General features: G+C 51.6%; 5 protein-coding genes across 5 annotated transcripts; 3 read left to right on the plus strand and 2 right to left on the minus strand.

Moving 5' to 3' along the window:
- Positions 1–4442: 4442 nt before the first annotated feature.
- Positions 4443–5522, plus strand: M436DRAFT_30245 (uncharacterized protein; the record flags this gene model as incomplete). Its single annotated transcript, XM_013567656.1, has 2 exons — positions 4443–5015; positions 5133–5522. Coding segments are annotated over 2 exons (963 nt in total), but the record flags the coding sequence as incomplete, so codon positions are not given.
- Positions 5523–6411: 889 nt separating this feature from the next.
- Positions 6412–8733, minus strand: M436DRAFT_76551 (alpha subunit of putative methylmalonyl-CoA decarboxylase; the record flags this gene model as incomplete). Its single annotated transcript, XM_013567761.1, has 2 exons — positions 6412–8199; positions 8698–8733. 2 exons carry the CDS (start codon positions 8731–8733, stop codon positions 6412–6414), a joined length of 1824 nt encoding a protein of 607 aa, XP_013423215.1.
- Positions 8734–11122: 2389 nt separating this feature from the next.
- On the plus strand, positions 11123–11868 carry M436DRAFT_67695 (3,4-dihydroxy-2-butanone 4-phosphate synthase; the record flags this gene model as incomplete). Its single annotated transcript, XM_013567736.1, has 2 exons — positions 11123–11183; positions 11246–11868. The coding sequence occupies 2 exons, from the start codon at positions 11123–11125 to the stop codon at positions 11866–11868; spliced, it is 684 nt and encodes a 227-aa protein (XP_013423190.1).
- A 311-nt stretch (positions 11869–12179) lies between these two features.
- M436DRAFT_85935 (uncharacterized protein) lies at positions 12180–12557 on the plus strand (the record flags this gene model as incomplete). The annotated part of the gene is made up of 1 exon (XM_013567762.1): positions 12180–12557. The coding sequence occupies one exon, from the start codon at positions 12180–12182 to the stop codon at positions 12555–12557; it is 378 nt and encodes a 125-aa protein (XP_013423216.1).
- A 251-nt stretch (positions 12558–12808) lies between these two features.
- M436DRAFT_10289 (uncharacterized protein) lies at positions 12809–13606 on the minus strand (the record flags this gene model as incomplete). The annotated part of the gene is made up of 1 exon (XM_013567651.1): positions 12809–13606. A coding segment is annotated over one exon (798 nt), but the record flags the coding sequence as incomplete, so codon positions are not given.
- Positions 13607–14921: the final 1315 nt, after the last annotated feature.

Here is a 14921-nt window from a genome sequence, read left to right on the forward strand (position 1 = left end):
GATCATGATGGTCGATCGTGATGAGCGATTGTGATTCGCTCTTCTCAAAAAAAAAAAAAGGCAATAGCATCTCGTGAAACCCCGACAATTCTTAGCACGTTATCTGATCAGCCGGCTCAGATCACAGATGCTGATCTTGTCGCCTGTGTGACGGATGTCATACAAGTGATGTAAGGAAAGATGTGTGATGGACAGAAGGAATGATCACCGCGGATTTGAGCCTAGAAGGGAGCCAAATACGAGATCGAGCTCACAGCACTACTGATCACAGGGCCGATGATTTGAGTGACAGTATACGAACATACCAAAAGGAAAACTTGTGCGACTCCCTCTGGACGCACCGAAACAACCAGGTGATTAGTAAACTTTACCACAGGATGCCAAGACCAATCAACCAAGCACAGAACCACGAAAGGCCCTACCAGCTCAAAAGACTGCCTTCCAGAAAAGTCACTAGAACAGGAAAGTCACCGCGGTCTTCAACAGAGTCGTCCAGCAAAGTTTGGAGAACAGGAAAGTCATTGCGTCCCTCAACCAGAGGTTAGTTCACCATCGCAAAGCGACAACGAGCTGAAGACGACCATACGATGCTTGCATAGCACCGAAAACCAAAGCATCCACAGAGTCGTTCCTTGGGCTCAAAGTCTCGGCCATGAATCGTCTGTATGTTCCCCTTTGAAACGTCCGCAAGCATCCGGCAGAGTTCGCAGAACCGTTCGTGGCGTGGACTTCGTCGCATGGGCCTTGAACGACGACTTCGTATAGTAATCGTTCGAACGTCTTGCGCCGAACTTGGTGCGGGTATCCGAGACACTTTCGAGCTTTCAAAGTCATGATATACACACGCGGAGAGCAGAGCAGTCCTGCCGGCTAAATGAGAGAAGTATGCCAAGACTGTCTACAGTGAAGGCATGATCCATCAGTAAATAAGATCGGGTTACGAGAGGAGCTTCGATACACTTTCAGAATTTCACAAGAGATATGCTCTAGAATCATTGATCGTACGAGTACTCCGTTGAAATGACTGGGCACGCCACATACCATAGGGCCAAGGCTGTGAGCATCGAGACTCAAATGCAAGATGATGCATCCGCTAAATTAAGCAGAGTTTGGGACCGAGGCTTGTGTGGCAGGGGTCTAGGTACTTTCACGAGAGCGGCGTTAGTTCCGAAAGTTAGAAAGTTCTGGCGGTAACACTTTCCCATCTCTTGAGCACAGCACGTGTGAATCGTATCGTATGCGGAGAGGTCAAGATTCCAAGATCGATAAGGCCGAGTAAAAGATGAGTGTAGACCAAAGTCGACCCTCTAGGCCATGACAAATTTGAAGTCACTGCAATTATCCTCAACGAATGTCGATTACTGGTCGTCCCTTCAGTCATTGACAGCACGGGAGTCTGAACGTCCTGTCGGGTGGAGATACGGGTAAATCGGAAGCAAAGTTTGTACTTCTCAAAATCGTTGTTGGTCACTAGAAGGGCCACAACAACCGACGCTGAACGACGGTATACCTCCTTGTTTGAGCAGCAAACGGAAAAGTGTGACGCCGTCCAGAGACCCAGTATGAAACACAGAGCTGAAGTAAAACACACTCTCAGTCAGCATACATGCTGCCGTCATGTCTTGGATGAGTGAACGTTTGAAAGCACCAGGGTCATGTCAAGATATGCCGTTGGTCTGAACTGACACATGTGCACCATCGTAGGGACAAAGCAACGATCGATGGACAAATCAGAGCTGGCAAGCCAAGATCCGAGGGATAGTATTTGAGACAGTGTCTCGTATAAGCTGGGGGTACCAACGGCCGTAGCCTTAGGATCGAGGTTCTTGGCCCCGTGTTATGACGGCCAGAAGAGTCGACAAGAAGTTGCCTTGGAGCGAAAGAATTGACAGCAGAACTGATGGTAGAGATCGCTGACAATGCAAATAGCTTCGATGTCGAGTATGTCAAGGTACTCGAGTACGAACAAGAATAGACAGGCACCAGCCGTGCGGCAGATCGTCTTGATTGATCGTGGACTGTTGGAAGAAGCCCAACGCGCAGCGGTCGACGGAACCGTTGGCAAGGCGAAACCCGTGGTCGTGGGCTCGCACTCGCAGCCCCATGGAAACGTCCTTTCTGCCTGTCCGCTTGGCGTGGAAATTCAGCTTTCCGTAGAGGCCGAGTATGGGGCATGGCGTTGGAGACTGTTTATCAAATCGACTACGCCAATGTCTCAGATGCGCCGAGTAAGCCCTGGCAGTCGCGAGAACATCGGTGCCAATGAAGGCTGTAAGCCAGACCACGCTCCGTAGAAGAACAGCCAACCATGACATCCATCATGAGTCGCGACACGCTTGTGCAAGTGGTGCATGCCTGGTTGAAGTGGACTACTGATTGAGTGTGGTCGAACGCAGTCGAGCGATGACCTCTTCCCGCGCGCGCCGAGCGAATTAAGCCGTGTCGGCAGATCGCCAGTAGCCGCCCGAGGAGTTATGGAAGCCCACAGCCTGGTCTTACGCCGATTACAGTGTTTGTGCGTCTACCAAGTACAAGCAACATGAGTGAGGAGAGCCTCTGAACAGGCAAATTCCATCAGATGTCTGAGCAATTGTTCTTCTGCCAGAAGACACTTTACCGTGTAATCTGATAGGGGCATGATGCTACTCGAGAGTCGAGGAAGGCACGGGTGCGATTCTACGACCGTGCAGTCGTGCTTGGCAACTGCTACAACGACGACTGCAACGATTTCGTCTTCGTTTTCATCTGCTCGGACCGCTGCACAACGACTGCAAGCTTCGCGAGATCGGTAGCAAGATCATGCACGCTATTGGGAACGGTCCAGCCTTCTGACGAGTCTTCATGGTATAATGAGTCTGTGGCTTTGGGGCACAGAGCATCCAGTACTGCAGTCACGGCGTATAGACAACATCGCCGACACGCAAGCAAATCTCGGGACCTCAAGCCATTCCGCAGGATTCAATAGTTCAATGTGATGGCTTCTGCTCGAGATCTGGAAAGTTAAGCTCAGGTGCGGAAAGTCCATACCACAAGCAGAAGGAGACAGCAGTACAGCAAAGCCGGATACAGGGTCCTAGCGTCTGAGACATCTCGAGAGACTGGCCCACGACCATGGTCATGGCGCTTGCCGACCGACGATTCTACGCTTTCGGCTCTTGGTTTGAGGCCTCTGACATCTCCAAGCACTGATGTCAAGCTGTCTAGACCTGCCGAGTGCCTACAGCCACGAGCGAACGCCAACGAGCTGCTCAAGTATATATCTAGTCGTCGCCTTCCCTTCATAGCACTCTTTTTCCATCATCAGCATCTCATTCATTTTCTCAGATCCCACACTCTCCTTGATCATCGCTCTCACCCAATTCACTCACTACAAAGCAATCATCCACCAACTTTACCACTTTCTCTAACAACCCAATCAATCGATCATCATGCGCTCTGCCGCAACTTTCATCTCGGCTGCTGCCCTTGCCGGTCTTGCAGCCGCGTCTCCTGCTCCTCAGCAGCTCGACTTTGACCAGCTCGCTGCTGCCCCCACTGTTCAGACTGCCCCTGTCCTGAACGGTGTTGCCACTCAGACCGTCGTCATCAGCAGCGCTGCTATTGCTCAGTCCATCTCCGCTGGTGTCAGTACCACCGCCACTGCCGTCTCAACTGCCCCTGCCCAGGTTGTCAACAAGCGCAACATTGACAAGCGTACCATTGGTCCCGTCTACAACTGGTGGAACTGCTTCTTCTTCGGTACCCAGTGCGGCGACTCTGCTCCCACAACCACCTCCTCCAGCTCTGTCAAGTCCACCAGCACTAGCAGCACCAAGACTTCTTCGTCGTCTTCGGTCGCCGCCAGCGCCACTTCCGTTGCTGGCTCGTTTTGTCTGAAGGACGGCAACAACAAGTTCCTCGGATGCTCTTCCGGTAACGATGGTGTTGCCAGCTACGTCGCCAGCCAGTCTTCTGCTGTTGCCTTCACCATCGACAGCAAGACCGGCTACCTCTACCAGGCTGGCTCTGCCTACGCTGCCAACCGTGGCTCCAGCGCCAACCCCGAGTGGACCTACTTCAGCAACTTCAATTCTCAGTACAGCTTCATTTCTTGCTCGCAGAACACCATTCAGGGCTGGTTGGAGTGCAAGGCCAACGGTGTCTTCCAACAGGCCATGACTTGCAACAACGACGGCAAGCTTTACTTCGGTCCCACCATTCCTGCCACCTGCGCCTGGGTTCCTCTCTACTACGGTCCCTGCGGCACTGGTGCCTCGGCTTCCAGCTCTTCTTCGGTTGTTGCTTCCACTTCCAAGTCCTCTTCAGTCGTTGCTTCCAGCTCAAGCTCCTCTGCTTCCAGCTCCAGCTCCTCCTCGGCTGCCTCGTCCTCGGCTGCTGCCTCGTCTACCTCTTCGGGCTCTGCCACCATCAACACCGTCTCTGGAACCAGCTCTTCCACCACAGCCTGCCCTACCACCCCCGAGGATGGCACCTACTGTGGCTTCATCAACCCTGAGGACCCTTGCGCTCCTCAGCCTGACGGAAATGGTCCCAAGGTCACTCCCGACACCACTGATGCGTTCCTTGCCTACGCTCCCTTCCACAGCATGGCCTCTGCTGCTCCTACTGTCGTCGCCAGCAACAACGGAGCCGGAAACGCCTACCAGCAGACCTTCCGCGACTTGAACGCTTCCTCAAGCGCCAACTCGTACCTCGGTCTCTACACCTTGAACTCGTACAGCGTTGCTGACTGTGCTGCCCACTGTGACACCACCGCTCTCTGCACTGCCTTCAACATCTACATCGAGCGCGACCCCAGCCAGAACCCTACCAAGAACGACTCCACTGCTCCCACTGTTTGGGGTTACTGGTGCCCCAACCCTTCGTCCATCACCAACTTCAAGTGCACTCTGTGGGGATCCAACCTTGAGGCTGCTACCGCTACCAACCAGGGCGGCTGGCGCGAGGACTTCAACGTTGTCGTGACCGGATCCAACGGATACGATGCTACCAACACCACTCTTCCTCCTAACGTTGTTGACACTACCGGCAACTCCACCTCGACCGCTGTTGCCTCTGCCTCTTCTGTTCTGTCCACCGTCAGCGTCAGCGCTTCTTCGGTTGCCTCTTCGGTTGCTTCTTCGATTGTCAAGTCTTCCAGCACTTCGTCATCTGCTGCTGCCGCTACCACCACCGCCTCTTCTGGTCCAACCTGGGGCAGCCCCAAGGGTTGCGGTGGCAAGGCCATCAACGCTCCCAACTACTGGATGGGTTCCAAGTTCTTCCCCGGCCCCTTCAACCCTCAAGTCTGCGCCGACTACGCCTCGTACCAGCACATCCTGAACAAGCAGTCCGCCATCTTGGCTGGCAAGTCTTACTTCACTCCCTGCAACAGCTTCAACGCCTACTACCTCCACAAGAACGGCATTCCTCACGGTACCTACTGCGCTCTGTACGATGCTAGCATCAGCATCAGCTACGCTACCTACACCGGTGGCTGGTCTGGCAGCAACAAGTACGACTGCAGACAGTCTTACCAGTACACCCGCCAGACTCTTGACCAGGGTCGTTGCTAAGTGCAGCGCTTCTTGATCGAGTCATGATGAGTTTACACATTAAAAGACAATTTACAATCAGGAGTTTCAATCATAGACAAGGGCGCGCGCAATGGGTCATCCCCTACAGGAGCGGGGATTTTTTTCTCTTGATTTTTCTTCTTTCTTATCAACACTGCTCTTCAGCAACTTTTGGATTTGATAAAATTTTTTACGATGCTCAACACGATCACTCCTTTACAGCAAGGTGTTTTTTTGTTTGCCTAGATAGCGATTTGTATATACCACAGAACCATGTTTGTTTACCACACAAAAAGCCGCCTTCTACTCTTCCATCTTCTCTTTGCAAATGCGACCTCACGAGTCACAACCAACAGTGACGCAGCTTTGCTCTGCACTTCCAGGCTGTTTGTTGTCTCAGCCCCTGCGCAGTCGTGGCACTATGTCTCAAAGCCACGAGGCGTCTGGAAATTCGATAGAAGCAACGGCGAAAAGGGACCACCACCACCAACGGCGAAAAAAGAAAAGTTAAGCACAGGCCTTCAAAAGTAAAGTTGCATCACCTTTTTACTTTCTGTCCAAAGTGGATAATCGCTACGAAGGGTCTTGTGGAGAGAGATTGTTTGGAAGTAAGACAGTTTCTGAGGTTATGAGAGTCGACTTGGATGAGAGGTTGTTGTGGTGGCGAGGGTCGGTATGCGTTTGTGTGTTAGATGATGTTCGGTCAGAGTTTTGGATTCACGAGGCAAGAATATTCCTTCGAGGAAGAGTAGATGGCGCGTGTGTGCTATCTGTTTCGAAGCAGGAACAACACAACATCCAATTCGAAGCTCAGGGAAAGCGCTTTTCGATGCACAACGAAGAAGCCACGACCTTCTCAAGTAAACGTCGGTACAATCCTCCTCGCCTTCCGATCCTCCAATCTCTCCACCATAACCAAGCCATACATGTCCTTCACCCACTCACAAAGCACACTCCTCGTATCCTTGGGATCGATAATCTGCTCAACACCAAACGCATTCGCCGCTCTCACTGGGTTCATCAAACGCCGATATTCTGCATCCAACTGCTTGTACTTTGTCTCTGCAGCTTCTTTTCCCTGTGTCTTTGCTATCGCAGACAATTCAGCGCGGTGAGCGACTGAGATGCCTCCCTCCAGCGGCAGAGATCCCCACTCGCCACTTGGCCATGCGACGAGCGAGCGAGGGGAGCGGGAATCGATCATCACGCCTCCTGCGATACCATAGCAACGTCTGGTGACGACGGAAAAGATTGGTACGGTGGTGGTGTAGTAAGCTTTTGCCAACTCGACACCCCACTTCATGGTTGCTGTTCTCTCTGCTTGCGTGCCGATTGCATAGCCAGGTATATCCACGAATTGGACTATTGGCAAGTTGAACACATCGCAGAATTTCAACATGCGGGTTATCTTTTGGCTGCCCGAGGGATCCAAGGCGCCGCCGGTCGAGGACTCGCAGTTGTTGGATATGATGCCCACGGGATGGCCAGAAAGGCGCGCGAGACCGGTTATCGCGGTCGTGCCCCATAGAGCACCGATCTCGAACCAGGAGGTCGCATCGACGGTGGAGGTAATTATGGTGTAAGGATTATACATCCGTCCTTGTTTCCTAGGTATGATGGTGCGGAGATTCATAGTTTCCCTTCCTGCATCATCTCCAGACCAGTCCGGTGCCAGAATAGGAGGAGGCTGTAAATCTCCACAGTCAGGTAAGAAACCCAAGACGGACTTGATCTGCTCAAATGCAGCAGCCTCATCAGGAGCTAAATTGTCAATCGTGCCGTTTCGACAATGCACTTCTGGACCACCTAGATCTTGCAGCGTCAAGCCTTCTTCAAAAGTAGCTTTGGCAACAACATCAGGGCCTGCATTGAACAAGCTCCCTACATCAGCAGCCATGACGGAGAAATGACAGCTGGTCACTCTTGCAGCACCCAGTCCAATCGCGGGTCCCAGTACAGCGCCTAAATTCGGTATTCCTGCGTTGAGCTGTTTCATCACTGCTGGAAAACTCGTCAGAGGGGGTAAATAGCTCCAACCCTGAGTTTTTATAGTAGTCACACTGCCACCTCCTGACGACCCATCCACGAATTTCACGACTGGGATTTTCAGTTTCAGTGCCGTTTCCTCGCCATAGAGTGTTTTGAAATGGCTAGATCCATCCGCATGACCCGCTCTGATGGCAAAGTCGTCGGCGGTAATGTACACTCTCCTACCCTGCTTGTTTGCCGCACAAGCAACCAGTCCAAAGCCTTGGGGATTATTGCTCGGCACAAAATTTGTGACTTGTTCAGAAAGAGCATTCGACGGCGATAGTTTCCAGCTCGTTGTCCCTGACACAGCGCCCACTTCGCGGAAAGTATCTGCAAGTAGAAAGAGGGAGATTCGGTCGCGGGCAAGCAGTTTCCCAGAGGCGCGCTGGCGGGTGTGGCCTTTGGAGGTGGCAGGGTTGGCGGCGATGGATTTCATGGTGGTGATTTGGGACATGAGATCTGAGTAGTCTAGGGGAAGCTGATTTTTCGGATTGGATCTTCGTTCTCGCCGTGGTTTCGGTGATGATGGTTTCAGGTGTGAGGATAGTTGTGACAATCGGGAAGCTGCTTTGTCGGATGCATCATTAGGGTCTGAGGTTTGTGGTTTGCCATCCTTGTGATTAGAAGCACTGCTAGATGTCAATATGATGGATAAATTGTGTTATGGGAGACGATGAAACCACCTTCTTGTCTTGTTGTCTTCAGAGTCTGCCATACTATCTGACTTCAGAGGGTATGGACTTTCTAGCTTGACCGGTTGCGAATATTCGCTCTCTAGATATAAGCATGTATCGACTTAGAATAGATGATGGCAAGTATTAAGATGCCGAGAGGGTGATGTAGCTCCATTGACGTGCCTCGGCAACCCCGCGCTCCTGCTGATCAGAACATTGTATACACATCTTCGACAACATCACCTGCCTGCCATTCAGAGAATCAATATAGATAGCATCAAGTCACTGGAGATTCTGCTCGGCTCGTTGTGGAAACCGAATCAAAGTCTTCTGCCACCTTATCAACGACTCCAATATGACCACCACCAACCCACCACAACGACCCATCGAAAAGCTTCTCATCGCAAACAGAGGAGAAATCGCAATCCGGATCTTACAATCTGTTCGCGAACTCTCTTCTCCGCCAGAGACATACTGCATCTACACAACCAATGACTTTACACACGTCACTTTAGGCCGTCCGAATCATGCAATAGAAATTCCCTCACCAGCAACATACATGGACATCTCATACTTGGTGCAGTTAGCTCGCGATCACGGTATCGATGCCATACACCCGGGTTATGGTTTTCTTTCCGAAAGCGCCGCGTTCGCTCACCAGATGTGGGAGCAAGCAAACTGTATAGTCATTGGACCTGGCTCCAACATTCTCGAAACCACGGCCGATAAACTGGATGCCAAAAACCTGGCAGCGCGGTACGATGTACCCGTGTTACAAGCTATGCAACAGCCTTCACAAGATCTCGAGGATATTGGAAGCTTTGCGAGCAAAGTCGGCTTCCCAGTCATGATAAAAGCAGCAGATGGTGGAGGCGGCAGAGGCATCAGATTGGTGAACAAAGCAGCAGACCTACATACATCAGTACAGAGATGTATTGCAGAAAGCCCTTCAGGAAAAGTGTTTGTAGAAAAGGCAGCAGTGGATGGCTTCAAACACATCGAAATCCAGATTGTTGGAGACGGCACAGGCGGTGTCAAACATGCTTGGGAAAGAGATTGCAGTCTGCAACGACGCTTTCAAAAGATTGTCGAGGTTGCGCCTGCTGTTGTTGCAGATCGAAGCACTGTGGTTCGAGTGATTGCAGCTGCGGTACGTATCGCACAAGGAATCAACTACCTCGGTCTAGGCACTTTCGAGTTCTTGGTCAATGTCGACAAAAAGGAATTCTACTTTCTGGAAATCAACCCGAGAATTCAGGTGGAGCACACGATAAGCGAGAGTATAGCAGGCATCGACTTGGTGCATGAGCAACTGCTACTGGCCCAAGGACTGACAGATTCGAATGCCAATCTTCCTACCACAGCAGATGCAAACCCACCCAACAAATTCTCTGTACAGCTGAGGTTGTGCGCCGAGGATCCGACTACGGACTTCTCACTTAGCACTGGCAAGATCAGCGAAGCGAGGTTTCCAAGCGGAAATGGCGTTCGTGTGGATACGCATATTATGCGAGGGGCTGTTGTAGGATCAGACTTTGACAATCTTCTGGCCAAGATTCTGATCACGGCATCAACATGGCCAAGCGTGGTAGCCAAAGCTCGCCGGGCACTCGAGGATACTGAGATTGTCGGTGCCAAAACAAATCTCGGTCTCCTCCGTGCGATTGTCGCAGACCATGCCTTTGAGAGCGGCAAAGCAGATAATCAATGGCTGGAGAAGAATGTGCAGAGGCTACTTGGGATTGGCGAAAAAATTGGCGAGCGCGTACAACAACTGAGTTCCAACTTACATACCGTGGATGAAGCTGCAAATCGATCGAGTAGCGGAGGAGCCATGGGAAGTGTGATGCTGCGAAAAGGCAACGCGTGGTCTCTGAGCTTGTCACCAGTTGAAGCCTCGACAGAGAAAGTCCAAAGCCATCAGTTAAGGATCGACAAAGTGCTGAGGAACGATTTTCCAGACACGTTGTCGGCTGAGGTCTCAGTCAGCACGTCGGGTGCAGGATTACAGAAGTTCAAGATGTCGCTGGAAAGCACGAGTGGATCTCAAGCGACAGTCAACTCAAAACACAGAAAGGGCGACGCAAGCGACAGAAGACACGTCATATTGCCGATGAATGGCAAGCTGGTTGAGATGCTTGTCGAAGAAGGAGAAGAGGTGCAAGAAGGTCAAGTGATGGCGTTCGTACGACAGATGAAGATGGAGTTGGAAGTGCGAAGTCCGAGATCAGGAACAGTGACATGGGCTCTAGAGCTGGAGGATGAAGGGGGTGACGACGTGGAGCAAGGAGTCTTGCTAGCGATTCTCGAGGATGCACGTTCGACAGACGTGAGGACGCACAAGCTCTAGAATGTGTGAATGCAGTTGTATGCACAGATAGAAAAACAGTAGATGGAAATGAGGGTTAATTAATCCACATTTGGTCGATATCGAGGTCGAAAGTTTAACCCGAATTCTCGGACTTTCGGAGAGATTTTTGGGCAGGAGGGGATGATTGCCCCGCCATGCATGCGCTTCTACTCAGTGCTATCTGCATCCACGAACATGACACTTTCTATCACGCGATTGATGCCTCGTTTGAGTAGTTGCACTCGGAATTATGTGCTCTCGCATAAAATGACTGTGGATAAGATAGATTGAGCAAAAGAGCCGAAGTTATCCGCTTACCAATTGCTCAAGTAATCAAACAATTACAGCTCGCGCGGCGTGGTCGGGGAAGTGCGACAGTGCAACAGTCATCGGCGCGAACAGTCCAAAGCACCTTCCACCTTTGCGCCAATATACTCTGACGTAGATCCACCATTCTTTTACTCTTGCGACTTTCCTTCTCAGCTGCATATCCTTATCTACACATACATACAATGGCAGACTACTCGGATGACCTCGTCTTTGACGACATTCCCTCGGCCATCAAGGCCTTTGGTAAATCTACCCGGCGCAACCCAACCACGCCTATGTCACCCACTAATACCTTCTTCTCACAGGAGCCGGCGACTTCGTTCTTGTTCTCGACAGCCCTCACCGCGAAAATGAAGGCGACCTCATCATCGCTGCCTCAGCCCTCACTCCCGCAAAAGCTTCCTTCATGATCCACCACACCTCGGGCTACCTCTGCGCCGCCCTGCCCAATGCCCTCGCCGACAAACTCGATCTACCGCCCATGGTCGCCGCCTCGTCAAACGCAGATCCCAATCGCACTGCCTACACCATCACCATCGACGCAGCCGACAACGTCACCACTGGTATCTCGGCGACAGATCGCAGCACGACATGTAAGCTGCTCGCCAATGAAAATGTCAACGCAAGCGATTTCAGGAGACCCGGCCATGTGGTGCCGTTGCGCGCAGTCGCCGGTGGTGTAAGGCAACGACAGGGTCACACAGAAGCTGCCGTAGAGTTCGCAAGACTTTCTGGTGACAAGAACAACGTGGGTGTGATCGCAGAGATTGTAGAAGAGTCAACCGAGGTACCGGGAAAGGCTGAAAGAGGAGGTCTGCACATGATGAGGGCGAAAGAGTGTATCGAGTTTGGAAAAAAATATGGTATCAAGGTTGTTACCATTGAGCATTTGAAGAAATATGTCGAGGACACCGAGGGCAAGCTGTAAGATGCTGCACAAAAAGAGAGGGCTATGTGTTGTACAAGTAAAGCATGATGTTTCACACATAAGGAGAGACGGATACTGTCAAGATATCATTGTTGACCATACGAAGCACCGAAACAGGACAAGCATTGTGTCACTCATCGCAACTTTCCTCACAAAATACTAGACCGAGTGAGGAAACCTCGAACCATTCACTTCCTACTTCTTTCTGATCGAAATCCGCTGCCTCCCTCGTTGACTATCCACTGTAACAACTCTTCAAATCAGAGTCCCATTTCCTACCTATCCCAACCACAATCTGTATCGTCGCTGCAATGTCTGGATACACAGTCGACGAGAACAGCAAAGCGGTCTATGGCGAGAGTTACGCTCGCATGAACAAACTCCACGAAGAAGGCTACCCAAAGAGCGCCGCCGACGCCGAAGCAATCGCCATCAATCTCATCTCCTATGCCGATCTTCCTCTACTCCACAGAACCCACGCCCACATGGTTTTGGGCTGCGGTAACCAAGACAACTTCCTTTGGCATGCAGAAGAGGCTGTCCGCATAGTCAAACAGGACATAGAATGGTACGGAGAGAGTCCCGTCCCTCCTGCATTGCTGTCAGACGCCCAAGATACGTTCAATCATGCCAAACAGGATTACGAGCAATTGGAGAAGATCAAGGGAGAAAGGGAAGCTCAGGGCTGAGAATACGTGCCGCCCAGCGAGGTCGAGGCCGGCGAAGAGATGGAGATTGTCAGACATGGCGAAGGCCACCGTGAGTCTTGAGATACTCGCTTGGCTGTGATGCTGACGACGAGCAGATGAGCCTTCGAGCGCCGATGCCGAGAACGCTCATCTCAATTCTGAGGCCTCCAGGCCACAACTCCCTCATCTCCCTCTTCCTCGTCCTGAATCTGGAAGCCCTCAACAATCCTCCGATTCCCTTGCTCATCGCAGTCCAAGCCACAAGCCTTGAGCACCGCCCACCTGACAGCCTCAATACCAATCTTTGCGCCTCCACCCCAGCCTTGCAGTCCCTTGATCTGTTTCTCAGCACTAGCAGCAAGAACATCTCGTTTCTTTTTCCTCTTTCCTTGGTCCAATGTAGCTAGCTGCTCCTCAACCCCTTCGTAAATCTTGTCCAATTGAGCCACTTTTCTGCCGAGTTTCTCCGCACCGGGCACTTTGGAGTCAGTCATGACTATCCTATCCACTTTGGACAAAACAATCTGATAGGGAATGCCTTGCATCTCGAAGTGCTGCAACAGCACCAGATCTCTGGGCTTGACACCGTGGAGAGCGTCGATGAGCAGAAACACCATGCGCAATTGCTTTCTCTTCTCAAAAAACTTATTGATCTCCGGTCCCCACTCCTGACGTGAGTGGTATCCATACCCAGGCGTATCAACCACAACCAGCGCCCCCGACTGCAATTGCTTTAACGCCTCTTTAGCAGCAGTATCCCTTGTACCACCACCCACTCCAAACGCGTTAAGTGTCTTTGTGTGTCCAGCCTTTGAACTAACTCTTGCAATCTTTTCTTTTGGGCGTCCGAATACAGCGTTGAGAAGGGAAGACTTGCCCACATTGGAGCGGCCCACAAAACACACTTCTGGATATGGGGAACGAGGGATTTGGGAGAATTTGGCGGCGGTCCACAGGTGGATGGGTGGGGAGGCTGGGTTCTGGAAGTAGCGAGTTGCGTAGGTTTGTTGGGGTGATGTGGGTGGGTTGGAGACGTTGTAGCGTTGGAGGGCTACTGGTTTTGGAGGCGCGATTTCCTTTGCTGTCGGTAAGGGCGAAGGTGTGGTGGGTGAAGGTGTGGTGGGTGAAGATGCGGTGGAGAGAGGTGTCTGTCGGTTTTGCAGCGGCGCTGTGGTGGTTGCGGTGCTGGCATAGCGGAGACGCAGTATCCGACTGCGAGCGACGTGCGCTAGGCACCTCTGCCGTACAAACAGATCCATACTTGAGAAGCTGAACATTGATTGCGTTTTTGAGAAAAGTCGAAGTGGTCGAAGAACGTCAGAGAAAGCAATTGTTCAGTGCTGGTCCAAGCTTCGATTTTTGGATTTCACCTTGATGGGAACGATCATGTCAGATGGAAAACAGTCGGTTTGATTTATATCTGCAAGCATGCTGTTCGCCTCATAACCCCTCTATACTCGTGTGGCATGTCCTCTAGTTATCCCCTTCTCGTGCTCATAGATATCCATATTGCTCATGATTTCCTCCACTTTTACAACGTGCCCATTTGAACCCTTTTCGTCTAAATGCAAAAAGACAGTACCATCTATGCTTGATCATCAATCCATCTCATCCTCAAGTAGGACGCAGTCCTGGACTGTTCAACCCTAGACGTGGGCTGACGCCTCCATTGCGTTCTCTTCGCAGACTACGCAGCTGCGACTCGATCTGTCTGCGCTGTTCTTGTTCCGCCTATTGCATTCGTTAGCTCTTGTCCAATTCTAACACTTTCATCTTGGTACTCACCCTCAACAGCTTGACGCCCTCTGCCCTCGTCTCTCTCATCATCTTCTTGAATTCGTTTCTCAACACCATTGTGCTGGTCGTCTCCCTTCCAGCACCCAGTTCTGGTGTGCCTCCAGGGCTTCTGACACCAAGCCATCTGACTCTCTCGTCACTGAGCTGCACCTCCAATTGGTCGAGCTTGTCGCGAAGTCCGTCAATGACGCTATCGAGCTTCTCACGCTCCTTCTCCATCTCGACCGTCTCACGCGTGAGTTCCTGGTAATCGTTCGCCATCTCGCCGAGTTCCTTTTCTAACGCGCGCATACGACCGTCGTCGCGTGCACCTGAAGCCTGGAACTCCCGCAGAGTGACGATTTCTCCTTCCAATGATTTTGCTCTCGACTCCGCGTTCTGGTGCAAACCGAGCATTTCGGCCATCTGACTTTCGTGTTGGCCCTTGTCACGTCTCAACTGCTCAAGCTCTGCAGTCAAGCCCTTGGACTTTTGCTCCAGTTCCTGGAATTCAGGGTGCGATGTCACCTCTTTGGCGCGCTCCGATCGACTGCCATATGCACCGTCCAGCTCTGCCTTGGCCATTGC

The sequence above is a fragment of the Aureobasidium namibiae genome (assembly GCF_000721765.1).
Source record: "Aureobasidium namibiae CBS 147.97 unplaced genomic scaffold scaffold_23, whole genome shotgun sequence".
In the NCBI taxonomy this organism is placed as follows: domain Eukaryota; kingdom Fungi; phylum Ascomycota; class Dothideomycetes; order Dothideales; family Saccotheciaceae; genus Aureobasidium; species Aureobasidium namibiae.